Genomic DNA, 23,514 nt, shown 5'->3' with positions numbered 1-23,514 from the left:
TGGAAACAGGATGCACCTGAGCTAAATTTCGAGTCTCATAGCAAAGGGTCTGAATACTTATGTAAATAAGGTATTTCTGTTTTTTATTTGTAATACATTTGCAAAAATTTCTAAAAACCTGTTTTCGCTTTGTCATTATGGGGTATTGTGTGTAGATTGATGAGGAAAATGTTGTATTTAATCAATTTTAGAATAAGGCCGTAACGTAACAACGTGGAAAAAGGGAAGGTGTCTGAATACTTTCTGAATGCACTTTATATTCAATCACATAGATAACATAATATAACCATGTGGATATTGCAATAATAATAATAATGAGACTATGATTAACCATGTTTTAATATTTAAGGATAAACTGCCAAATAACCTACTGCATATTTGCTAGAGTACTCTTATTTCTCCTGTCTTATTCAAATGTAAAACAATAAGATTCAGAATCATGGTTTGTTTGATTACAGTCTATGGATCATTGGACCAGAGCGATACAGTACAGCTACGACCAGAAGTGACTTTTCATAGCAGGCTAGTAGAGGATTTTAGCTAACCCTTTTCCTGACATTAACCTAATTATCCTAACCTGCTGCGTAAATTCTCCCTGCTACGAAAAAGTCACTTCCGGTCATGGCTGGATACCCAAAGATTTAGTCAAAACCCTTCGGACAGGCATCTGCTAGTGTCTACTGAATGACATCACTTCATCCAAACATTCCCACACTGTTCCTGCAACTCAAGTTTCTCTGCTGGAGGTTAATAGATTGGAAGATGAAAAGTTAAAGTTTTCAGTAAGTGCAATATGTTATTTACGTATTAATTTCACACATTTGTTTTTGCATGCTTTATGTGTGCATGAGAGGTACGCGATAACTCATTTATGTGCAACAACAACAAAAAACGGTGTAGCTAACTTAGCTAGCATAACTAGCTAGCTAAAACTTTTTTGGCCAACTACTGCTAGCTAACCATGGCGTTCTGTGAAGATGCTCAACCAAACTAGCTATTTTGGCAACTAACGTTACGGTGTACATGCATGTATTTTGTTGTTCTCATAAAACAAGGTTAGCCAGCTAGTTAGTTAGCAACAAAAGTTGCTTTCCTCGCTAGCTATCTAACTAGCTACCGAGGGCTATCATTAGATCTGGTCCATCGCGCGACGACAACGAATTGGCTGGTCATCTCCTAACAGCATCTTCAGTCTGAATGAGTGTTATTTTTGGCTGTAAATTACTTTTGTTTAGTGACTGGCATCCAGATAATACTGCCGTAACTCACCAAAGTAAAGATGTTGCCAGAGTGCTGGATAACCTTTTCCTCTGTGTGCACAGGGTGGTATACTTTTAAGCACTTTGGTCCACTCTCATCCGTCGGATCTCCACTAGTGCGTGCGCACACGACGCTAGTGGTTGAAAGTATTTTATTTTGGATAAATGGTACACTTTACACGCAGAGAAGGGTCAGAGAGTAAGATGCGACGCGAGAGCTTTCACTCTCGCCAGAATATGTCCGAAATAAGCCCAATGCGTTTGTATGGGCTTATTTTTTACCTAAACTTGTCGCCTGCCTTCCCATTAGTAGGGCGGAGACATGAACACCTCGTCATTATATACAGATCACTGGAAAAGTTCTCCAGTCAGCAGTCTGGCAACATCTTTACCTTTGGGTCTTTACCTTTGGGTCTATTCTCCTCAGACTTGACTGCCCTTGACCAGCACAAAAACATCCTGTGGCGTACAGCATTAGCATCAAATAGCCCCCGCGATATGCAACTTTTCAGGGAAGTTAGGAACCAATATACACAAGCAGTCAGGAAAGCAAAGGCTAACTTTTTCAAACAGAAATTTGCATCCTGTAGCACTAACTCCAAAAAGTTTTGGGACACTGTAAAGTCCATGGAGAATAAGAGCACTTCCTCCCAGCTGCCCACTGCACTGAGGCTAGGAAACACTATCACCACCGATAAATCTACAATAATCGAGAATTTCAACAAGCATTTTGCTACAGCTGGCCATGCTTTCCATCTGGCTACCACTAACCCGGCCACCAACTCTGCACCCTCTGCTGCAACTTGCCCATGCCCCCCCGCTTCTCCTTCACACAAATTCAGACAGCTGATGTTTTGAAAGCGCTGCAAAATCTGGACCCCTACAAATCAGCTGGGCTAGACAATCTGGACCCTTTCTTCCTAAAACTAGCCGCCGAAATTGTCGCAACCCCTATTACTAGTCTGTTCAACCTCTCTTTCATAACGTCTGAGATCCCCAGAGATTGAAAGCTGCCGCGGTCATCCCCCTCTTCAAAGGGGGTGACACTCTAGATCCAAACTGCTACAGACCTATATCCATCCTGCCCTGCCTTTCGAAAGTATTCGAAAGCCAAGTTAACAAACAGATCATCGACCATTTCGAATACCACCGTACCTTCTCCGCTATGCAATCCGGTTTCCGAGCTGGTCACGGGTGCACTTCAGCCACGCTCAAGGTCCTAAACGATATTATAACCGCGATTGATAATAGACAGTACTGTGCAGCCGTCTTCATCGACCTGGCCAAGGCTTTCGACTCTGTCAACCACCGCATTCTTATTGGCAGACTAAATAGCCTTGGTTTCTCAAATGACTGCCTCGCCTGGTTCACCAACTACTTCTCAGATAGAGTTCAGTGTGTCAAATCGGAGGGCCTGTTGTCTGGACCTATGGCAGTCTCTATGGGGGTGCCACAGGGTTCAATTCTTGGGCCGACACTTTTCTCCGTGTATATCAATGATGTCGCTCTTGCTGCTGGTGACTCTCAGATCCACCTCACGCAGACGACACCATTTTGTATACATCTGGCCCTTCATTGGACACTGTGTTAACAAACCTCCAAACGAGCTTCAATGCCATACAACAATCCTTCAGTAGCCTTCAACTGCTCTTAAACACTAGTAAAACTAAATGCATGCTTTTCAATCGAACGCTGCTAGCACCCGCCCACCCGACTAGAATCACCACTCTCGACGGGTCTGACCTAGAGTATGTGGACAACTACAAATATCTAGGTGTCTGGTTAGACTGTAAACTCAACTTCCAGACTCACATAAAGAATCTCCAATCCAAAGTTAAATCTAGAATCGGCTTCCTATTTCGCAACAAAGCCTCCTTCACTCATGCTGCCAAACATGCCCTCGTAAAACTGACTATCCTACCGATCCTTGACTTCAGCGATGTCATTTACAAAATAGCCTCCAACACTCTACTCAGCAAATTGGATGTAGTCTATCACAGTGCCATCCGTTTTGTCTCCAAAGCCCCCATACACTACCCACCACTGTGACCTGTACGCTCTTGTTGGCTGGTCCTCACTACATGTTCGTCGTCAAACCCACTGGCTCCAGGCCATCTATAAATCACTGCTAGGCAAATCCCCGCCTTATCTTAGCTCATTGGTCACCATAGCAGCACCCACCCGCAGTCTGCGCTCCAGCAGGTATATCTCACTGGTCATTCCCAAAGCCAACACCTCCTTTGGCCGCCATTCCTTCCAGTTCTCTGCTGCCAATGACTGGAACGAATTGCAAAAATCTCTGAAGCTGGAGACTCTTATCTCCCCCAATAACTTTAAGCATCAGTTGTCAGAGCACCTTACCGATCACTGCACCTGTACACAGCCCATCTGAAATTAGCCCACCCAACTACCTCATCCCTATATTGTTATTTAATTTGCTCTTTTGCACCCCAGTATCTCTATTTGCACATAATCTCTTGCACATCTAGCATTCCAGTGTTAATACTATTGTAATTATTCTGCACTATAGCCTATTTATTGCCTTACCTCCATAACTTGCTACATTTGCACACACTGTATATATATTTTCTGTTGTATTTCTGACTTTATGTTTTTTTTTTACCCCATATGTAACTCTGTGTTGTTTTTATTGCACTACTTTGCTTTATCTTGGCCAGGTCGCAGTTGTAAATGAGAACCTGTTCTCAACTGGCTTACCTGGTTAAATAAAGGTGAAATAAAAATAAATAAATAAATAAAATTCTCTACAAATCGTTGATTGGGTTCGTCTATGCAATGGAGACGCAATGGACCAGAGCTATGCTATCCTGTGTGTAGCTAAGCTAAAGCTAGCCTGCAGGCTGTGCGAGTTCCAACTCAAAGTTTTTGTTTACTTGGCGGCCAAGACGTCAGACATCTTTTCCATGCTAATTAAAGTAATTAATGTATACAAATCCCCAAAACTAATTCAGACTGAATGTGCTGTTTAGCAGATGACTAGCCAGTTACACAAATCCACATCTTGTTTTACTAGATGCTTATTTTATTATGACCAGATAACAATGCCATCTATGAAGTTCCCATCATAGCATGGACTTCTCCTGAATGACAAGCAGTTTGGCTTTGTCTATATAACTAGATAGAGCAAGGCCTATTTTATGTTATTTACATGATATATTTCTTTGCCTCTTTCTACTAGCATTTTCTTTCTTTCACACATTTACTTTCTTTCCAACATGGATCACATTGAATGTTAACATATATTCTGTATGAGGATTATTATTTATTTTTTTCTGTATGAGTGATGTTGGGTGTGGATCTTTTGGCCTGTGTAGGATGTCCTGTCTAAGATGACTGAACTCACAAACCAGAGACCCTGAAGGGAGTCCTGGACCGCTGACTACTAGCCCAGCCTGCCAGCGATGTCTCCCAAAGTGCCTAGCCATGGCAGGGCGGAGGACACGGCGGTGCAGGTCGCTGTTCGAGTGCGCCCCCTGCTGCCCAAGGAGCTGCTGCACAGCCACGAGAGCTGCATGACGGCTGACCCTGAGCAGCGCAGGGTCACTCTGGGTCACGACCGACACTTCCACTGTGACTTCCTGTTTGAGGAGACCAGCTGCCAGGAGGAGGTGTACGCTGTGTGTGTCCAGCCCCTCATAGAGGCCTTCTTTCAGGGTTTCAACGCCACTGTCTTCGCCTATGGACAGACAGGCTCTGGCAAGACATACACTATCGGAGAGGCCAACATTTGTGAGTTTCTGGTTATTTCCCCTCAACCTGCAATGTTTGGTGATTTCATCATTTTTTTCTATGGCTTTTGATTCCCATCAGAGGAGATGTACTAGCTTGTAGTGTAGTGGAGCGGAGAATAGATGCACGTCTTCTGGTGTGTGATATAGAAATGCTGATAGGCAGAGAGTTCACACCCATCCTGGAAGCCAACTGCACTTCCTACAATGCAGCTGCCACAGCCTGCGGGAACAGTCCATACCAGACAGGCTTGCCATCTGAGCTACTGGTGTGTGAGATGGCAAAACTGTGTGGGTGGATTATGGTTATAACACAGAGCGTTTGTGTGTGATGAAGTTCTGTGGTGCATGTGTGTGTCAGTGGTACGTGTTCCTTCAATGAAAACAGTGCAAAGCTGCAGGCAATGATTTTATATACTGTACCTACATACTTATTTGTCCTCAGAGAGGTTACTAGGCTATACCATACAGGGTATATGAACCCAGTGTCTGTGTGTAGCTTCCTTTAGGGATGAGGAGCAGGGCATCATCCCCAGGGCTGTGGCTGAGGTCTTCAAGCTGCTGGATGAGAATGACCTCAGTGACTTCTCTGTCCGAGTGTCTTACCTGGAGGTGTACAAGGAGGACTTCAGGGACCTGCTGGAGGTGGAGACAGCCAGCAAGGACATCCACATCAGAGAGGATGACAAGGGCAACATTGGTATGGATGTTTTTTGTTATTATATATTTTTTTGTTTTTTCAACAAATATTTATTGCAAACAAGCATCTCTTTGTTGTCAGGGATCTTTAAGTTCAACATGAGGGTAGGGAGTAGTCAAAGTCATGTGTGTTAGTTATTCATGTCTCTGTCTGTGCTCGTGTGTGCGCTTCTCTGCAGTGCTGTGCGGGGTGAAGGAGTGTGAGGTGGAGGGGCTGGACGAGGTGCTGAGCCTGCTGGAGTCTGGCAACACGGCCAGACACACGGGCGCCACCCAGATGAACCCCCACTCCAGCCGCTCACACACCATCTTCAGCGTGCACATGGACCAGCGCCGCGGCGGCTCCCGGGCCCATGGTAACACCACCACGGGCACCGGGCCTCACGTCCTCTCCTCTAAGTTCCACTTTGTGGACCTGGCGGGGTCGGAGAGGATCCTCCGCACAGGGAACACAGGGGAGAGGCTGAAGGAGAGCATCCAGATCAACAGTGGCCTGCTGGCCCTGGGGAATGTCATAGAAGCCCTGGGAGACCCCAAAAGGAGAGGCACCCATATACCATACAGGGACTCCAAAATCACCAGGTATATAGTCCTCTAACTAACATTTGGGGACTCATAAAATGGTTTGCAGGATATATATATATTTTTTAAAGCAAATCATTTACCCCCTATTGACATGTGTATTTAAGTCTGACATTTAAATTCTGTATTCAGGATCTTGAAAGATTCTCTGGGAGGAAACGCCAAGACGCTGATGATTGCCTGCATCAGCCCCTCCTCTGCGGACTTTGACGAGAGCCTGAACACACTGAACTACGCCAAGCGGGCCCGCAACATCCAGAACCGGGCCACAGTAAACTGCCGAGGAGAGCCGGACCGCGTGGAGGGGCTGGAGCAGCAGATCCGGGCTCTCCGCAGGGCCCTTGAGAACCGTCAACGCTCAGAGACCCGTATCATCGCCCGCTCCGACCCAGACAGGCGGTCGCGCCCCGGAGAGGGAGAGATCATCAGACTGCAAGCCCAGAGTGCCCACTACAGGACCTGTACTGACACTGCATACAGGTGAGATGAAACACCCACAAACTGCTCTAATTTTCTTAATAATCACTGGCAATAAGTTCAGTAGTTGACTAGAAGTAATATAATCAGTTTCATAAACAAAGTGCACTTTATTGTGAGGACTGATGTGTGTGTGGGTGTTGTTTGGCTAATGAGCTCAGGAGTAGTCTGAATATGTAAGTCTGTGTACCCATCCCCAGGTTGCTGCGTGAGCTGCAGGGTGAGGGGGCGCTGACTGCGGAGCAGGGCCTGAGGGTGAAGGACTGGCTGTGTTCTGTGGAGGAAGAACGGAGCGGCCTGACCACCGCCTCAGGACCTGACAGCGGCATCGAGAGCAGCTCCACCGAGGACACCGCCGCTCTGAGGGGGAGGGCTGCCGTCAAGAACCAGGTCATACACAAATTAACAATCGCTACATCACTCACTACATATTCATAAAGCTATTTAAAGAAAATGTTTAACAAAATGTTAATCTTATCAACTAGAGATTCATCCTAGGGCTGAGCAATATATCGTATTTTAAGGTATACTGGTATGGATCCACATACTGGTATGGATTTTTACAATGCTGTCTATAGCGATATGTTGATACAGTGTTAAATAAATGAACATTTCTATAAAGTGGACTACTTCACTGTCAATGTTTTCCTAGTATGATTTGAGTTTAAAGCAGTCAGACTGGAGAAAGCCCATTAAAACCACTTAAAATGAATTTGTTGTGGTAACTCACCAAAGTAAAGATGTTGCCAGAGTGCTGGATAACCTTTTCCTCTGTGTGCACAGGGTGGTATACTTTTAAGCACTTTGGTCCACTCTCATCCGTCGGATCTCCATTAGTGCATGCGTACCCGATGCTAGTGGTCAAAAGTATTTTATTTTGGATAAATGATACCCTGCACATGCAGAGAAGGTTCAGAGAGGAAGAGGTGAAGAGAGAGGTTTCACTGCTCATAAAACATATTTAGAATGTTTATTTTTCAGAAACATAAAATACTGCCATAGCGTATTATATTGTGATGTGATAGTTTGGCCATATCACACAGCCCTAGTTCATCCTATCCTAAAAGCATTCAAACAACCTGATGGAGTTATGGTGGCAAGGCATCATTCATCTCACAGAACAATCCAGGAAGTGCTGTTGTGCTCTCTGACTCATACTGTATCTGTCATTGAACCCCACAGGAGGCAGAGACTGGTGGGGAGGAGTGGGGCCGTGAGAGGGAGGAGAGTGTGGCTCAGCTCCAGGGCCAGGTCCAGCAGCTGGAGAGAGAGAACACAGACTTCCTGGCTGCGCTGGAGGACGCCATGGAGCAGTACAAACAGCAGGTCAGAACTACAAAGCATTTTGACTTCTTACTGACATTTTGGTGTTCAACATGACAGCACTGTAATCATCAAAGAATAAAGGCAAATACATTTCCAAATACATTTAGTCTATTTTCTTAGTGTCTGTCCTCACTTGCCTCCTAGATTTTAGTACTAGTCTCGGTAGATAATCATTGAGAAGATGATCAACATTGTTAATTGATTCAATGTTATATTCTCTCCCCCTCCCCTAGAGTGATAAGCTACAGGAGCAGCAGGACGTGATAGTGGAGCTGCAGTGTCTGCTCTCTGGGCCAGGTGTACTGGGGCTGGGATTACACCTGACACCACGCCCCCACACGGCCCCCCTGGGCTCCACACGCCACGCCCACAACGGACTCACCAACAAACGGGTAACTGACTGATCAGCACATCTTAGTAGGGGAATGAAAACTGGCATGAAGTTCCACAGTCTCAACGTTAATCAGTAGTGTGTTCCACAGTGTATGTCGCTGTGTGCTATGAGAGTGTGACTGTGTTGGCTCTAGGTTGGTCCAGTGGACTGTGTGGAGAGCAGATCATTTGGTGACCAGGTCCAGTGTGGTTATGCTCAATCTTCTCATGACCACGAGGATCTAGGAGTGGGAGAGGTGAAGGACTCTGAGGAAGAGGACGCTTACGTCAACATGAGCCAAGACAGACGGAAGTATGGACAGAATATCACATATTTATTTGAAACAGAGTGAGATCAAGCAGATTATATGATGCCCAAGCATAATTGACTGTCTAGGTTATTGATGGCTACTGTATGTATCTCTTAGACAGGTGAATCTGACTTGGGCTAAGAGAGATGTCATGGGTGGATCAGCAGCTGTAGGGAGAGGTCTCCTGTCTCAGCTGCCTGCCTCTGAACAACTCTCCACCCGGCGACCATGTGAGTCCCACAGCAGGACAGAGCCTAATCAAATTCTAAATTAACTCATTCAAAGTTAACTCATGACTGTGGAAGAACTAACGTGTGTTTGCGTCCCCTTCTCTCTGTGCAGCCAACTCCAGTGTAGGGGAGAGCTCAGTGGGTCTGGGGTCAGAGTGGGGCCTGCTACAGGCCCAGCAGAAGATCAGAGAGCTGTCTGTCACTATCCGCATGAAGGAGGAGCTCATCAGAGAACTGGTCAAGACAGGTACATACAGTGCATTTGGAAAGTATTCAGACACCTTGACGTTAGTCTTATTCTAAAATGGATTACATTATTTATTTTCCTCATCAATCTACACACAATACCCCATAATGACAAAGCGAAAACAGTTTTTTTTGGCAAATGTATGTATATATATATATATAAGACACCTAAATGACTCTCAGACCATGAGAAACAAGATTCTCTGGTCTGATGAAACCAATCTTAAACTCTTTGGCCTGAATGCCAAGTATCACGTCTGGAGGAAACCTGGCACCATCCCTATGGTGAAGCATGGTGGTGGCAGCATCATGCTGTGGGGATGTTTTTCAGTGGCAGGGACTGGGAGACTAGTCATGATCGAGGCGAAGATGAACGGAGCAAAGTACAGAAAGATACTTGATGAAAACCTGCTCCAGAGCTCTCAGGACATCAGACTGGGTCGAAGGGTTACCTTCCAACAGGACAATGACCCTAAGCACACAGCCAAGACAATGCAGCAGTGGCTTCGGGACAAGTCTCTGAATGTCCATGAGTGGCCCAGCCAGAGCCCAGACTTGAACCCGATTGAAAATCTCTGGAGAGACCTGAAAATAGCTGTGCAGCGACGCTCCCCATGAGAGGATCTGCAGAGAAGAATGGGAGAAACTCCCCAAATACAGGTGTGCCAAGCTTGTAGCGCCATTCCCAAGAAGACTCGATGCTGTAATCGCTGCCAAAGGTGCTTCAACAAAGTACTGAGTAAAGGGTCTGAATACTTATGTAAATGTGATATTTCCATTTTTTTTTTTTTATACATTTGCAAAAATGTCTAAAAACCTGTTTTTGCTTTGTCATTATGTGGTATTGTGTGTAGATTGATGCAGAAAAAAAAACAATTTAATCCATTTTAGAATAAGGCTGTAACGTAACAAAATGTGGGAAAAGTAAATGGGTCTGAATACTTTCCGAATGCACTGTACCCCTCTAAGACCTTTCCTTCCTGGCTTTCTATATGATGGCAATCACATGCCTGTTTTCTCCCCATAAACAATACGGAATGTACCATTGAGTGATGGGTCAGATGTTATCTTGCCTGTGTGTTAATGTAGGTAAGGACGCCCAGGCTCTGAACAGGCAGTACAGCCGTAAGATCTCTGCCCTGGAGGGGGAGGCTGAGCAGGCCAGGCAGGAGGTCCAGGAGGCCCAGAGACAGCTTCAGGACCTGGAGAAACAGGAGAAGGAGACCAGCGGTGTCACTGACAGGACCAGGGCCCAGGAGTGTCGCAGGAAGATAGCTGCAGCACAGAGCAAAGTACAGGTCTGTCTGTCACTAGTGTCTGCTCATAGTGCATGTTTGTACTTGCCTGTGTCGGTTTGTTCATATATATATATATATATATATATATATGTGTGTGTGTGTTAGGTCCTGAGCCAGCGTCAGAGGGACACGGCGCGGCTGGCCTCGCTGTCTGCGCAGAGCGAGCGGCGTGTATCGGAGCTGGAGCGCAGCGTGCAGGGCATGAGGCAGCAGCAGGAGCAGCTGCAGAGACGTCTGCGACACGAGAGCCAACAGAAACGACGCCTGGAGACGGAGATGCAGCGACGCACGCACAGAGTCAAGGTGTAGCCCAGGAGAATGTAGAATACCTGCTAAGAAAAAGAGTGGAGCAGGACAATGCTGTGGTTTTTACAGATTGGCATTTGTGACATCTAAAGTCTCCAGTGATCACGTGACATCAACACATGACTCATTTGCATTCATAGTGTATTCCATACGCTCCACTGTGGCCTAAATACAGAGTGGGCAGAATTCCAACATGTAACTAACACCTGAATTATGCACAGCACTATTTTAAGCAGCTATTTCCCCACATCAGTTATCTCAAATGAGAGAAGGACTAGGCAGTTGGATAGAAATTATATTGTTGCTAATAGAATATGGTGCCTACCTGTCTTGGTATCCCTCTGTTTTTACTGACTCCTCCTTCCCTCCATCCCTCCCTCCCTCTTTCCATCCCTCCCTCCCCAGGAGCTGGAGATAAAGAATGAACAGCAGCAGAAGATCCTGAGAATAAAGACGGAGGAGATTGCTGCCTTCCAGAGACAGAGACGCAGCGGCAGCAACGGCTCTGTCATCCCACTGGAGGAGCAGCTGGTGGGACATGGGGCTTCTACAATGCTTATGAAGCATTTATATAGCACATATAAACAGTTGATTAAGTATTTATATACCAGTTAAACAATAGGCATAGAATCTAAAAAGCATTTATACAGTCATTTATACAGATGTTACATACAAACCATGTTCATTCACCTCTATGCAGTAGTTCTACACCATTTATAAAGTAATTCTACAGCCTTTTAAAGTATTTTTTTTACCATGTGGTTTTACACAAGGTTTCCTCTATATACAGTATGAGCCAAGGACATAAACAACTCAAAACTAGCCTGGCCGGGAGATCAGCTGGCTACATATTTAGCCTGTCATCATGTTTGTTTTTTGTGCAATATGGGCTTTTTCCTTTGTTTCTCGTGAAAGCCAGTTTTCCAAAAGACATGTTTCAACATCCAAAGGCGTTATTTCCGTTGTTAAGAGTGAAAGATGAAAAATTCCTTGTATCTCCCAGAAACTATATGCAGCTGATTTTCCCTGTGTGTGGAGAGAGTCTCAAGTCTGTCATTCACTGATGTGCCTGGACAGGCCCAGAGCTCACACTGACACCATCCCTATGGTGAAGCATGGTGGTGGCAGCATCATGCTGTGGGGGTGTTTTTCAGCTCCAGGGACTGGGAGACTAGTCAGGATCGAGGGAAAGATGAACGGAGCAAAGTACAGAGAGATCCTGCTCTCTGGACCTCCGACTGGGGCAAAGGTTCACCTTCCAACTGGACACAAAACCTAAACATCCAAAGGCTTTATTTCCATTGTTAAGAGTGAAAGATGAAAAATGCCTCGTATCCCGCAGAAACTATATGCAGCTGATTTTCCCTTTGTGTTCTTATATCTCAGACTTTCACAGTGCACATTGAGTGGAGAGAGTCTCAAGTCTGTCATTCACTGATGTGCCTGGACAGGCCCAGAGCAATGACCCTCACGCTGACACTCTCACACTGGACCAGCGTGACGTATAGCCACCATACTGAACTCTGTGAGAAAGAAGCCTGTTTTAGTGGGTCTCTTAGCATGGGCTTTTTAATGAAGAGAGTAAGAGACCTGGCACTCTATGTGATGGAGATAGGTGCGATATGGATCAATACACTGAGCGATGGGCAATCAGATTGTTTATTTCTCAGCTGGCGTCAGTTATAGATTTACAATTACTGAGACGTAAGTGTTTAATTATTTCTTGTTATTGAACGTTCTTCAGATGTGGGGTGTGTCTCTACATTTGCTGTGTGTCCCTTTGGGTGCAATGTGTGTTACTTCTGAAATATTTAGTTTCTTTGTACGGTACTACCGTGTTTCTTTGTGGATCCAAATGAAGTGTGTCTGCATGTGTTCCCGTGTGAGCAGAAGATTGAGGAGCAGAAGCGCTGGCTGGATGAGGAGATGGAGAGTGTTCTGGAGCAGAGGAAAGGACTGGAGGACCTAGAGGGAGAGCTGACCAAGAGGGAACAGATCCTAGCCAAGAAGGAGGCCCTGTTGCAGGAGCGCAGTGGCCTGGAGACCAAGAGACTCCGCTCCAGTCAGGTACACACATTAAACAGGCCCCACTGCAGGAGTGTGACAGAGATTCCAGTTAGGTTGCCTACACACTCCCAAACACACACTCAAAGTGGCCCTACAGGTAAAGTGGTTTGCCGGGCTCATTTCATAGTCAATTTAATGATTGACTAGTGTGGCCGAATATATAGTGTCTTTCCTTCAACTGTAGTATATCTCTTCTCTCCACGTAGGCCCTCAGTAAGGACCTGGTGACGCTGTCTGGCCGTATCGAGTCTCTGGAGAGGGAGCTGAGTGAGAGGAACGGCCTGCTCCGCAGCAGCAGTGCCCAGGACTCCCAGCAGATCCGCCAGGAGATCAACAACCTGCGCCTGGAGAAGGACACACTGCTCAAACAGAGGGTGGAGCTGGATGACAAGCTACGGCAGGGCAGCCTGCTCTCACCAGAGGTCAGAGACTCCACAGGCTTACAGAAGCTTCTAACACTGCCCCAACACTTCTTTCCATACGTAGTATTTGTAGTTTCTGTAGTTTGGTGTGTTAGGCGCGGAGTGTCTATGCTGTCGGTGCCCCTGTAGTTTGGTATATTGTCTGTGCCTGTATTTCCCCCCCCCATTTCAACCCCTGTGGTTCTCTTTGTTCTGTCCCCAGGAGGAGCGGACTGTGTTCCAGCTGGACGAGGCCATCGAGGCTCTGGATGCGGCTATAGAGTATAAGAACGAGGCCATAACCCAGAGACAGAGGCAGCTGAGGGCCTCTGCCAGCATGCTCTCCCAATGGGAGATGAACCTCATGGCCAAACTCAGCTACCTGTCTGCCTCAGAGACCCGTGCGCTGCTCTGCAAGTACTTTGACAAGGTCTGTCTGTGTGGCCCTCTTCCTTGCTGTTGTGGTTTTCACTGTCGGCTCAAATACAGTGCCGCATAGCCTATGAGTACACAGCAAATCTCCATTATGATTCAAAGCAGCATTGAAATGGAGTGAGAGAGAAAGATGGGGAATGTAAATTGTAAAATTGCAGCTGACTGACTGATAATATGAATTGTGTGTGTAGGTGGTGTCGCTGCGTGAGGAGGAGCGTAAGCTGCAGCTGGCCCTGGCAGATCTGGAGATGCGTGGTGAGGAGCAGCAGCAGCTGGTGCAGTGGCTGGAGAACGCTCTGGACCGCACGCAGCTCGACACTGACCGCAGGCTCACACAGCAGCAGAAGGAGCATGAGAGGAGTGTACAGCTACTGCTGCAGCAGTGCCGAGGTGGGCCTCACACAAATAAATACACACACCTATAGGATTTAGGTAGAACATGTCAAAATACACTGCTCTTAAAAATAAAGGGAACACTAAAATAACACATCCTAGATCTGAATGAATGAAATAATCTTATTAAATACTTTTTTCTTTACCTAGTTGAATGTGCTGACAACAAAATCACACAAATTATTAATGGAAATCAAATGTATCAACCCATGGAGGTCTGGATTTGGAGTCACCCTCAAAATTAAAGTGGAAAACCACACTACAGGCTGATCCAACTTTGATGTAATGTCCTTAAAACAAGTCAAAATGAGGCTCAGTAGTGTGTGTGGCCTCCACGTGCCTGTATGACCTCCCTACAACGCCTGGGCATGCTCCTGATGAGGTGGCGGATGGTCTCCTGAGGGATCTCCTCCCAGACCTGGACTAAAGCATCCGCCAACTCCTGGACAGTCTGTGGTGCAACGTGGCGTTGGTGGATGGAGCGAGACATGATGTCCCAGATGTGCTCAATTGGATTCAGGTCTGGGGAACGGGCGGGCCAGTCCATAGCATCAATGCCTTCCTCTTGCAGGAACTGCTGACACACTCCAGCCACATGAGGTCTAGCATTGTCTTGCATTAGGAGGAACCCAGGGCCAACCGCACCAGCATATGGTCTCACAAGGGGTCTGAGGATCTCATCTCGGTACCTAATGGCAGTCAGGCTACCTCTGGCGAGCACATGGAGGGCTGTGCGGCCCCCCAAAGAAATGCCACCCCACACCATGACTGACCCACCGCCAAACCGGTCATGCTGGAGGATGTTGCAGGCAGCAGAACGTTTTCCACGGCGTCTCCAGACTCTGTCACGTGCTCAGTGTGAACCTGCTTTCATCTGTGAAGAGCACAGGGCGCCAGTGGCGAATTTGCCAATCTTGGTGTTCTCTGGCAAATGCCAAACGTCCTGCAGTGTGTTGGGCTGTAAGCACAACTCCCACCTGTGGACGTCGGGCCCTCATACCACCCTCATGGAGTCTGTTTCTGACCGTTTGAGCAGACACATGCACATTTGTGGCCTGCTGGAGGTCATTTTGCAGGGCTCTGGCAGTGCTCCTCCTTGCACAAAGGCGGAGGTAGCAGTCCTGCTGCTGGGTTGTTGCCCTCCTACGGCCTCCTCCACGTCTCCTGATGTACTGGCCTGTCTCCTGGTAGTGCCTCCATGCTCTGGACACTACGCTGACAGACACAGCAAACCTTCTTGCCACAGCTCGCATTGATGTGCCATCCTGGATGAGCTGCACTACCTGAGCCACTTGTGTGGGTTGTAGACTCCGTCTCATGCTACCACTAGAGTGAAAGCACCGCCAGCATTCAAAGTGACCAAAACATCAGCCAGGAAGCATAGGAACTGAGAAGTGGTCTGTGGTCACCACCTGCAAAACCAGTCCTTTATTGGGGGTGTCTTGCTAATTGCCTATAATTTCCACCTGTTGTCTATTCCATTAGCACAACAGCATGTGAAATTTATTGTCAATCAGTGTTGCTTCCTAAGTGGACAGTTTGATTTCACAGAAGTGTGATTGACTTGGAGTTACATTGTGTTGTTTAAGTGTTCCCTTTATTTTTTTGAGCAGTGTGTATATACAACATTTTTTGTTTTCAACAAAGTCACATTTGCCATTATTGCTCCACCTCAAGACAACAAAATGAGTCACAGGCACAACTACGCGTTTCTCTATTTATTTATTTATTTTTATATAATGGATTTTTCCATTCAGTTTGCCATGTCTTTACCCCCATTCAATCCTCCCACACACTCCGTATGATAACAGCCACCAGGCCCATTATCTGCAGTGCAGTGTTCCTCAGGTATTGTTGTGGTCCCCCTAATGTTTACTTCCCTACAGAGCAAATTGACGAGGGCCTGGCAGGGAGGCAGAGGCAGTACGAAGGCTGGATCCATAACCTCCGTAAAGAGCTCAACCACTACAAGGCTGCCAACCTGGAACTGAGCAACAGGCTTAGGGAGCTGTGTGGCAACGCCAGCCAACCCATGGAGCAGGGAAAGGGTACTGTATGGCTCATTTTGGATAGGGGCATACTATTGTCATTTTTTTCAAAGCGCCCTAGTCAGTGGGTAAGGTACATTAATGTAACATAATGTTGGTATAATAAGATAACAGAAGGTATGGGTATCAAAAAACGTAATCCAGTCTCTGATTTCTGTTAAAATAATCCTCATCTGCTCAAATACTCAAGACATCTGCTCTCTCTATCTCAGATTTTTTTTTAAGTACATATGTAAAATGCACATCTGTCAGGGTATAATAAGTATTCAACATTTAGTGTTTGTGACTGAGTATTCTGTTTCTGTCCTAGTCTGTCCTGTTCAGTGCTGGGCTGTGAGGCATGTGAATATTTAGTACTTTGTATGTTGCGTTGCAGTTCCGGTCTTTGAGGGAAGAACAGCAGGCAGTGGCAGTGTGGAGAGGCTGAGCCGAGGCCCAGATGACAGCCGTAGGGGAGGGCCAGGGGAGACAGAGAGACCAACCAGATCCCGGGAGGAAATAAGGGAGCTGGTCAACGCCACTCTCCCTGCCACATGGAGGCGCTCCTCCCTCCCCACCGAGGACCCCTGCGGCATGGAGGAGCTACAGCAGCAGATGGCCGTGGAGACGTCTGTAAACCGGGTGGTTCAGACAGGCACGGGGCCTTGGAGTGGGACAACATCTCTGCCATTTTCCAAATCACGCAGAGAGTCCCGCCGATCCAGCCTCAACACCGGACCACTGATCTCAAATAATTCCATAATTGATGTGAGGAAAAATCCTGTTTAAAAGCACAAGGACCTCATGGCAGAATCAAGTTTAAATGCCAAAGGACTTAATGGCAGGATCCTGTTTAAAATGCAACAGAATCAAGTTAAATTCAACGTGTGTCAAAATGGGCTTGTTTTCATACTGTTACAATTATGTGTTTGTTTTATAACCGGTAAGTATATTTTGTATTCATCTGTTCTTATTTTTTATATTTGTAGTTTTATAAATAAATGTTGGAAGAATGCTCTTCATTTTTTATATCAAGCACTTTTCTTTTCCACCATGTAATTCATCTCCGCTTGTACAATAATAGACGTCGTCATCGAAAACAGGTTATACTGTTCACTGTTGCTATTTTGTCATCAATACCCATTTCTGTATGTGAAATAAAATAAGATTCTTGCTTCTGTAATCTCTGACTGACTAATATGTTGTAAAGGCATAATATAAAACATATCGAAAGCCGTGGTTTGGTGGCTCAGATGCTATCTTAAATGCATAATGCCATACATTTGGACATCAATCAAATGTATTTTATAAAGCCCTTTTTACATCAGCAGTAGTCACAAGTGCTATACAGATACCCAGCTTAAAACCCCAAAGAGCAAGCATTGCAGATGCAGAAGCTCAGTGGCTAGGGAAAAACTCCCTAGAAGGGCAGAACCTAGAGAGGAACCAGGCTCTGAGGGGTGGCCAGTCATACAATTAGAAAACTAGAATGGGCATGAAACTTAATGTGATGGGATAAAGATCAACCATTTTGGTCAGGGAGTTGGTGAACCATGGTTTGACAGTGCTGTGATCAAATATTGTGTAAAATAATGAATTTGAATAATTTATCTGCAGTGTATGTTAGTGAGCTAGCCAGACAGTTTTAGAGGAATTATTCCATACATCTTTCAATTAACTGCTAATATGCAAACATTACATTCAAACAATGCAGTCAATCCGCAGCCATACACTGGCTGAAATCAGTTGATTACTAGTTGTAAATGCAACAAGTACTGATATTGTATCATATAATAGCACTCATGGCTTTCCAAAAAAACGAAAATGTAGACATTTATGGTCTGTTTACATATACACTACATGACCAACAGTATGTGGACACCTGCTCATCGAACATCTCATTCTAAAATCATGGGTATTAGTATGGAGTTGGTCCCCCGTTTGCTGCTATAACAGCCTCCACTCTTCTGGGATGGCTAGATGTTGGAACATTGCTGCAGGGACTTGCTTCCATTCAGCTACGAGCATTAGTGAAGTTGGGCGATTAGGTCTGGCTCACAGTCAGTATTCCAATTCATCCCAAAGGTGTTGAGGTCAGGGCTCTGTGCAGGCCAGTCAAGTTCTTCCACACTGATATCGACAAACCATTTCTGTATGGACCTCGCTTTGTGCACGGGGGCATTGTCATGCTGAAACCGGAAAGGGCCTTCCCCAAACTGTTGCCACAAAGTTGAAAGCACAGAATCGTCTAGAATGTAATTGTATGCTGTAGCGTTAAGATTTTCCTTCACTGGAACTAAGGGGCCTAGCCCGAACCATGAAAAACAGCCCAAGACCATTATGTCTCCTCCACCAAACTTGGGGCAGGTAGCGTTCTCCTGGCATCGGCCAAACCCAGATTCGTCTGTCTGACTGCCAGCTGGTGAAGCCTGATTCATCACTCCAGAGAACACGTTTCCACTGCTCCATAGTCCAATGGCGGCAAGCTTTACACCACTCCAGCCGATGCTTGGCATTGTGCATGGTGATCTTAGGCTTATGTGCGTCTGCTCGACCATGGAAACACATTTCATTAAGCTCCTGACAAACAGTTATTGTGCTGACGTTGCTTCCAGAGGCAGTTTGGAACTTGGCAGTGAGTGTTGCAACTGGGGACATGATTTATACGCACTTCAGCAGTCGGCGGTCCCATTCTGTGAGTTTGTGTGGCCTACCACTTTGCGGCTGAGCTGTTGTTGCTCTAAGACGTTTCCACTTAACAATAACAGCACTTACAGTTGACAGGGGCAGCTCGAGCAGGGCAGAAATTTGACAAACTGACTTGTTGGAAAGGTGGCATCCTATGATGGTACCACATTGAAAGTCACTGAGCTCTTCAGTAAGGCCATTCTATTGCCAGTGTTTGTCTATGGCGATTGCATGGCTGTGTGCTCGATTGTATACATCTGTCAGCAATGGGTGTGGCTGAATAGCCAAATCCACTAATTTGAAGAGGTGTCCACATACTTCTGTATATATCGTGTATTTTAGAGGCTATTTATACAGAAAATTGGTATATAAGCTATTTATAATTATGACTATCTTAGGTTGACAATAATTATATTACACAATTTCTGATATATCACATGCCTTTTATTTTCCTGCATAAGTAAAATCAGGATTATGCCTCTACTGCCATTAATTCCAATTAGACTGGTTTCACCACATTCTGGAACTTTGAGGATTTATGACAGCCCCTCTAGTAATTAAATTGGCTCTCTATGTGGCCAGCCCTCTTATGGCTGTGCGGGGTGGAGATTATAAGAAGAATACACTGTACACAGATAGGACAGACTGACCCTACGCCCCCGCACATAGTCTATAAATGTGTTCTGCTGCTACAGAGGGCACACAATTATTTATAATACTGATACAACGATCCTGGATAAGACATTGATCAATTTAAGGGGTGAAAAAATGAACGAGCTTGCCAGGAGTCGAACCTAGAATCTTCTGATCCGTAGTCAGACGCGTTATCCATTGCGCCACAAGCCCGCTTCTGATAAAACACTACAAAATAGCTATTTTGTAATTGGCCAATTCCTGGTAACTTCTTGGTAATGAAATTGTATGTGATTGGCTGGAATAAAGCTAGCAGCATGGTCAATCCAGTGTATGCAATAGCCATAGTGCGTTTACTGAGATGCGACCTCTGCAGACGTCAGGGCATTCATACCTCTTGCACTTCGTTGAGCAGAGCAGATATGTGAAGAACGTTGTCAAGGAAGGGAGTTTGTGTATATACAGGACGTACCGCCCCCACCTACCGTCAACCAATCATCTCATTGCGGAGCTATATGGAGCCCTCAGCATTGTTACAAAATTTGAGAGGCTGTGTGGTACAGACAGAGCTCGATTTGCAACCTGGTCTCGGAGCATTTCGTATTATTCTGTACGTAAATACGAGACACTCCATTTAGTATGCTATGTTACATTTCGTATGGTATGTATTAATTTGTGGATATCAATCACCCAATTCGTATGATATATTACGAATTTACAAAATGTACAATATGTTTAGAATTTGCTAAACATATGATATGTTACAAATTCTAGCTAGCTGGCTAATGTTAGCTAGGCTAGGGTTTAGGGTTAAGGTTAGGAGTTAGGTTTTTAAGTTGTTTTTTTAAAAACCTTTATTTTACCAGGTAAGCCAGTTGAGAACAAGTTCTCATTTACAACTGCAACCTGGCCAAGATAAAGCAAAGCAGTCCGATAAAAACAACAACACAGAGTTACATATGGGGTAAACAAAACATAAAGTCAAAAATACAACAGAAAATATATATACAGTGTGTGCGAATGTAGTAAGTTATGGAGGTAAGGCAATAAATAAATAGGCCATAGTGCAAAAATAGTTACAATTTCGTAATTAACACTGGAATGATAGATGTGCAAAAGATGATGTGCAAATAGAGATACTGGGGTGCAAATTAGCAAAATAAATAACAATATGGGGATGAGGTAGTTGGGTGGGCTAATTTCAGAATGGCTGTGTACAGGTGCAGTGATCTGTAAGCTGCTCTGACAACTGACACTTAAAGTTAGGTTAAAGGGTTAAGGTTAGGGTTAGATACAAGGGTTAAGGTTAGGGGAAGGGTTAGCTAACATGCTAAGTAGTTGCAAAGTAGCTAAAAAGTAGTAATTAGTTGAACATTTGCTAAAATTGTCTGTTACGAGATTTGAACTCGCAACTTTTGGGTTGGTAGACGTTCGCATTACATGGCCATCCACCCTCCTTTCGTTTTTTTGTTGACCTCTCCAGAAGTCTGGGCATTCATACTTCTTGGCCTTCATGGAGCAGAGCAGAGCTGTTGTGAAGGAAGTTGTCAAGGAAGTGAGTTTGTGTTTATACAGGACCTCCCGCCCCCACCTACTGTCAACCAATCATGTAAATGCGGAGCTATATGGAGCCCTCCACATTGTTACAAAATTTGGGAGGAGCAATGCGATGTGGTATAGAGCTCAATTTGGCTTCTGCGTGCCTCCGGAGACGATTTGCATCACACCATCCATATGGCGCCTCCGACCATATTTTCTGATCAAGCATAAATTGGCTCTTAAAGTTACTGTCTGTGTTGATAACCGGGCACCCCCATAACAAATCACCCCACTCCTACTGAAATATCGACAATGTTCTGAACGTTTTATCTCACTCAGTACAGCAACCCGGGCCCGATTTGGGGTTGGTAACTGTGTTATGAATAGCCTGGGTGATGATAACAAAGACTGTGGAATAAAGCTAACGTTAGCTACTGTAGCTAGTTAACGTTACTTAGCTTCACATATCCCTCTCTTGGTGATAACAATGCAGTTTATTTTGATTTGGATTAACTGAATAGACCACATCATGTGAGAACTCGTTTTGGAATGTGGACGGATGGAGCAAGAAGAAAATGAACGAGCTTGCCAGGAGTCGAACCTAGAATCTTCTGATCCGTAGTCAGACGCGTTATCCATTGCGCCACAAGCCCCCTACTCAAAGACATAGCCAAAATAGCTAGTTTTTTATTGCTAAATTCTTGGCAGTGAAATAGCTAGCAGCATGGTAAATCCAGTGTCTGCAATAGCCATACAGCGTTTACTGAGATGCGGCCTCTGCAGAAGTCAGGGCATTCATACTTCGTGGAGCAGAGCTTTTGTGAAGGAAGTTGGCAAGGAAGGGAGTTTGTGTTTACAGGACGTACCGCCCCCACCTACGGTCAACCAATAATCTCATTGCGGACCTATATGGAGCCCTCAGAATTGTTACAAAATTTGGGAGGTCGTGTGGTACAGAGTCAGACAGAGCTCGATTTGCAACCTGGTCTCAGAGCATTTTGTATTACTCTGTAACTAAATCCGAAGACGCTCCATTTAGTATGATATGTTATGTTTCGTATGGTATGTATTAATTTGTGGATGTCCAATACCCAATTCGTATGATATATTACGAATTTGCTAAATGTACAATATGTTACGAATTCTAGCTAGGTGGCTAACATTAGCTAGCTGGCTAATGTTAGCTAGGCTAGGGGTTAGGGTTAATGTTAATTAAGTTTAGGTGTTAGGTTAATGGGTTAAGGATTGGGTTAGCTAAAAGGGTTACATTTAGGGTTATGGGGAAGGATTAGCTAACATGCTAAGTAGTTGCAAAGTAGCTAATTAGCTAAAATGCTAAAGTTGTCATTATGAGATTTGAACTCAAAACCTTTGGGTTGTTAAACATTCGCATTACATGACCAACCACCCTCCTTTCTTTTTTGCCTTTGAAGAAGTCAGGGCATTCATACTTCTTGTGCTTCATGGAGCAGAGCTGTTGTGAAAAAAGTTGTCAAAGAAGTGAGTTTGTGTTTGTACACCTACCGTCAACCAATCATATAAATGCAGAGCTATATGGAGCCCTCCACATTGTTACAAAATTTGGGAGGTGCAAAGCAATGCTGTATGGAGCTCAATTTGGCCTCTGCATGCCTCCGCGATTGCATCACACCATCCATATGGCGCCTCCGCCCACAGGATCAAGCATAAATTGGCTCTTAATGTTGCTAACCCGGCACCCCCATAGCCAACATTTACATTTTAGTCATTTAGCATACACTCTTATCCAGAGCAACTTACAGTTAGTGAGTACATATATTATTTTTTTATACTGGCCCCCCATGGGAATCGAACACACACCCCTGGTGTTGCAAACGCCATGCTCTACCAACTGAGCTACATCCCTGCCGGCCATTCCCTCCCCTACCCTGGGCCAATTGTGCACCGCCCCATGGGTCTCCCGGTCACGGCCGTCTACGACAGAGCCTGGATTCCAACCAGGATCTCTAGTGGCACAGCTAGCACTGCGTAGCAGTGCCTTAGACCACTTAGCTTCACATATGCCTCTCTGGTGATAACAATGTATATTTTCTGCAGAGCCTTTTAATTTGGACGAACTGAATAGACATCACATCATGTGAAAATCTCGTTTTGGGATTTGGATGGATGGAGCAAAAATAAAATGAACGAGCTTGCCAGGAGTCGAACCTAGAATCTTCTGATCCGTAGTCAGACGCGTTATCCATTGCGCCACAAGCCCGCTTCTGATGAAAGCGTCCGCCATTGCTGTTTTATCATTGGTTACTTTCTTGTAACTTCTTGTAGTGAAATCGTCTGTGATTGGCTTGTGCGTAATTTCTTCGGAGGCGGACAGCTATATGATTGGTTCTCACCCTGCTGTTAATATTCCGGGACATCAAAGATTTTCGTAGATGCATTTTTTTAGGCGTTTATCTGATTCAACTACTCGTCGAGCATTTTGCCCAGTAGACCTATT

The 23,514-nt window shown here is 45.2% G+C and overlaps 1 protein-coding gene and 3 non-coding genes across 4 annotated transcripts; 1 reads left to right on the top strand and 3 right to left on the bottom strand.

The window, feature by feature from the left end:
• The first annotated feature begins 661 nt into the window (after window positions 1-661).
• Window positions 662-17,361, top strand: LOC121558006 (kinesin-like protein kif7). The gene is made up of 20 exons (XM_041871492.2): window positions 662-782; window positions 4,595-5,009; window positions 5,508-5,708; window positions 5,887-6,289; window positions 6,422-6,769; window positions 6,967-7,156; window positions 7,949-8,092; window positions 8,326-8,484; window positions 8,620-8,777; window positions 8,893-9,005; window positions 9,118-9,252; window positions 10,341-10,549; window positions 10,655-10,852; window positions 11,261-11,386; window positions 12,746-12,922; window positions 13,129-13,344; window positions 13,547-13,753; window positions 13,950-14,148; window positions 16,038-16,199; window positions 16,576-17,361. The coding sequence occupies exons 2-20, from the start codon at window positions 4,682-4,684 to the stop codon at window positions 16,965-16,967; spliced, it is 4,065 nt and encodes a 1,354-aa protein (XP_041727426.2). The 5' UTR covers window positions 662-782; window positions 4,595-4,681; the 3' UTR covers window positions 16,968-17,361.
• A 2,278-nt stretch (window positions 17,362-19,639) lies between these two features.
• trnar-acg lies at window positions 19,640-19,712 on the bottom strand. The gene has a single exon. It is a non-coding gene; the product is annotated as a tRNA-Arg (tRNA).
• A 1,906-nt stretch (window positions 19,713-21,618) lies between these two features.
• Window positions 21,619-21,691, bottom strand: trnar-acg. Its single transcript has one exon. It is a non-coding gene; the product is annotated as a tRNA-Arg (tRNA).
• A 1,513-nt stretch (window positions 21,692-23,204) lies between these two features.
• trnar-acg lies at window positions 23,205-23,277 on the bottom strand. The gene has a single exon. It is a non-coding gene; the product is annotated as a tRNA-Arg (tRNA).
• Window positions 23,278-23,514: the final 237 nt, after the last annotated feature.

This window comes from Coregonus clupeaformis, unplaced genomic scaffold (assembly GCF_020615455.1).
Source record: "Coregonus clupeaformis isolate EN_2021a unplaced genomic scaffold, ASM2061545v1 scaf0302, whole genome shotgun sequence".
NCBI classification, from domain to species: domain Eukaryota; kingdom Metazoa; phylum Chordata; class Actinopteri; order Salmoniformes; family Salmonidae; genus Coregonus; species Coregonus clupeaformis.
The sequence above is the reverse complement of the archived record's forward strand: the minus strand, read 5'-3'. Positions and strand labels throughout refer to the sequence as shown.

What these genes read in the sequence shown, in the direction of transcription:
- LOC121558006 (XM_041871492.2), top strand. Translation starts at nt 4,682, where the DNA reads ATGTCTCCCAAAGTGCCTAGCCATGGCAGGGCGGAGGACACGGCGGTG. An exon ending in AGGGACTCCAAAATCACCAG is followed by an intron (nt 6,290 to 6,421) that starts GTATATAGTCCT and finishes TTCTGTATTCAG; the next exon opens with GATCTTGAAAGATTCTCTGG. An exon ending in ACCCATGGAGCAGGGAAAGG is followed by an intron (nt 16,200 to 16,575) that starts GTACTGTATGGC and finishes GTTGCGTTGCAG; the next exon opens with TTCCGGTCTTTGAGGGAAGA.